A 1,696-nucleotide genomic window follows, 5' to 3' on the forward strand; every position below is an offset into this window, starting at 1 on the left:
CTTATTTCGAGAGCTTTTCAAAACACATAAATAAAATGTTCTTTTGGTTAAGTAAATTTCGAGTTATAAAGCTTGAAAGCGAGGGGGTACCACTCTTAAATTCCGGTGTACAACCTGTCAGAATTTCGTTGAATTCTTTGAAGTCCGATGAATTCTGGTGTAGTTCGATGAATTCTAGTGTAGTCCGATGAATTCCGGTGTAGTCTGATGAAGTCCGTAAAGTCCAGTGAAGTCTTGAAGTCAGAAGTTCAGGTGTACATATATTTTTTGAGTGGTTATCCCCTCGCTTGAAAGTTAAGAACCGCCGGCAATAGTCATATAAAGTTTTCAACTTAAATTTGTGTGAGTATCACTCTTTGAAATCTTTTACATTACTAGTATCTACTCTGTATACGTATGTACATATTTAGATGTACATACATTTTTTATATATATAGATATATGTATATAATTTTGTAGATATACAAATTTTTCTTGCAATCTATGGTTGCGGAGTATGTATCTTGTACCTTATCAATGGAGAAATCATAGGAGTTCCTCGACTAACTGGAAATTTCACTATCGGATATAAATCAGCAACTTGTGGCTGCAAGCCACAATTGTAGAGCCTTCCAATTTCTAGTAAAATTATATGAGTGTTTTGTTCAGCGTGTCGAGTTAGAACAATGTTTGTCCCTTTTGAATGCAAGGATTTTCTCAAAACTTGTTGCAGATCGTCGTCTGATGAGATTTCGATGGTTACAGCGTTACATGGAATTAAACGTTTTGCTTGTTCAAAAAGAACAGTGTTCAGTATACTACGTGTATGATAGTCCGCGGATGATAATTTTGATGCTAATGTGTGCCATTCGGCACGAGGTATAGAAGTGCTGATCCACTTTGGACTCCGCTTTTTTGGCCGTGGTATTATTTTGTTCAAATTAAACAAAAGCTGAGATTCCACTGATGCGAGAGAAGAACTGTGATACGGCACATTACAATGAATCTCTTTCACCCAAATATTATTAACCTGCGATAATACAAAATTTCAATTTACAATATAAAGATGTAGGTTGTTATAGCTTTCGAAAGAATTCGATATTTTCGAAATTATTAAATAATGAGAGAAATTTCAATTTATTTATAAAATACCAGAGCTGTTCAATTCTACCTGTAATTTTTTCATAAATTCTTGCATAGATTCTGTAGGCCCACTAACAACGCTGCTGCTTTTGCTATTGCGGCATACTATTTCAATATCTATTGGACATATATTTTTAAGGCACTCGTAATCAAAATTGACAATTGCCATAGAGCTACGAATTAATTTTCCTTCGGCACACGCCAAACCAATAAAGTACGCTGATAAAATAGTTTGTTCAATGGTGAGACATTTATCCGCGTACGCGCAACCCAGTTCACCAGCAGAATGACTAATCATATAATCCGGAGTAATTTTTAAGGATGTAAGGAGATCTACTAAACCGATCTGCAAGCGTATATCAATAATTTTGCAGTTAGTCACTACATTTTAAAAATTAATTACTAATAATTTAATAAAATATAATTTAAAAAATAATTCTTATAAAATGCAAATTCTTTTGCAATACAATAACAAAATAAAAAAATGTACGTTTATCATCTATTTTACTAAGAAATATGATATAAATAATATTAATGTACAGCTTTAATTAATATATAATACTTTACCTGAATA

General features: G+C 32.6%; 1 protein-coding gene across 1 annotated transcript; it reads right to left on the reverse strand.

The window, feature by feature from the left end:
* Positions 1-509: 509 nt before the first annotated feature.
* On the reverse strand, positions 510-1,503 carry LOC105460641 (fatty acid synthase-like; the record flags this gene model as incomplete). Its single annotated transcript, XM_011707136.1, has 2 exons — positions 510-1,009; positions 1,151-1,503. Coding segments are annotated over 2 exons (853 nt in total), but the record flags the coding sequence as incomplete, so codon positions are not given.
* Positions 1,504-1,696: the final 193 nt, after the last annotated feature.

The sequence above is a fragment of the Wasmannia auropunctata genome, unplaced genomic scaffold (genome assembly GCF_000956235.1).
Source record: "Wasmannia auropunctata unplaced genomic scaffold, wasmannia.A_1.0 LD318379.1, whole genome shotgun sequence".
NCBI lineage: Eukaryota > Metazoa > Arthropoda > Insecta > Hymenoptera > Formicidae > Wasmannia > Wasmannia auropunctata.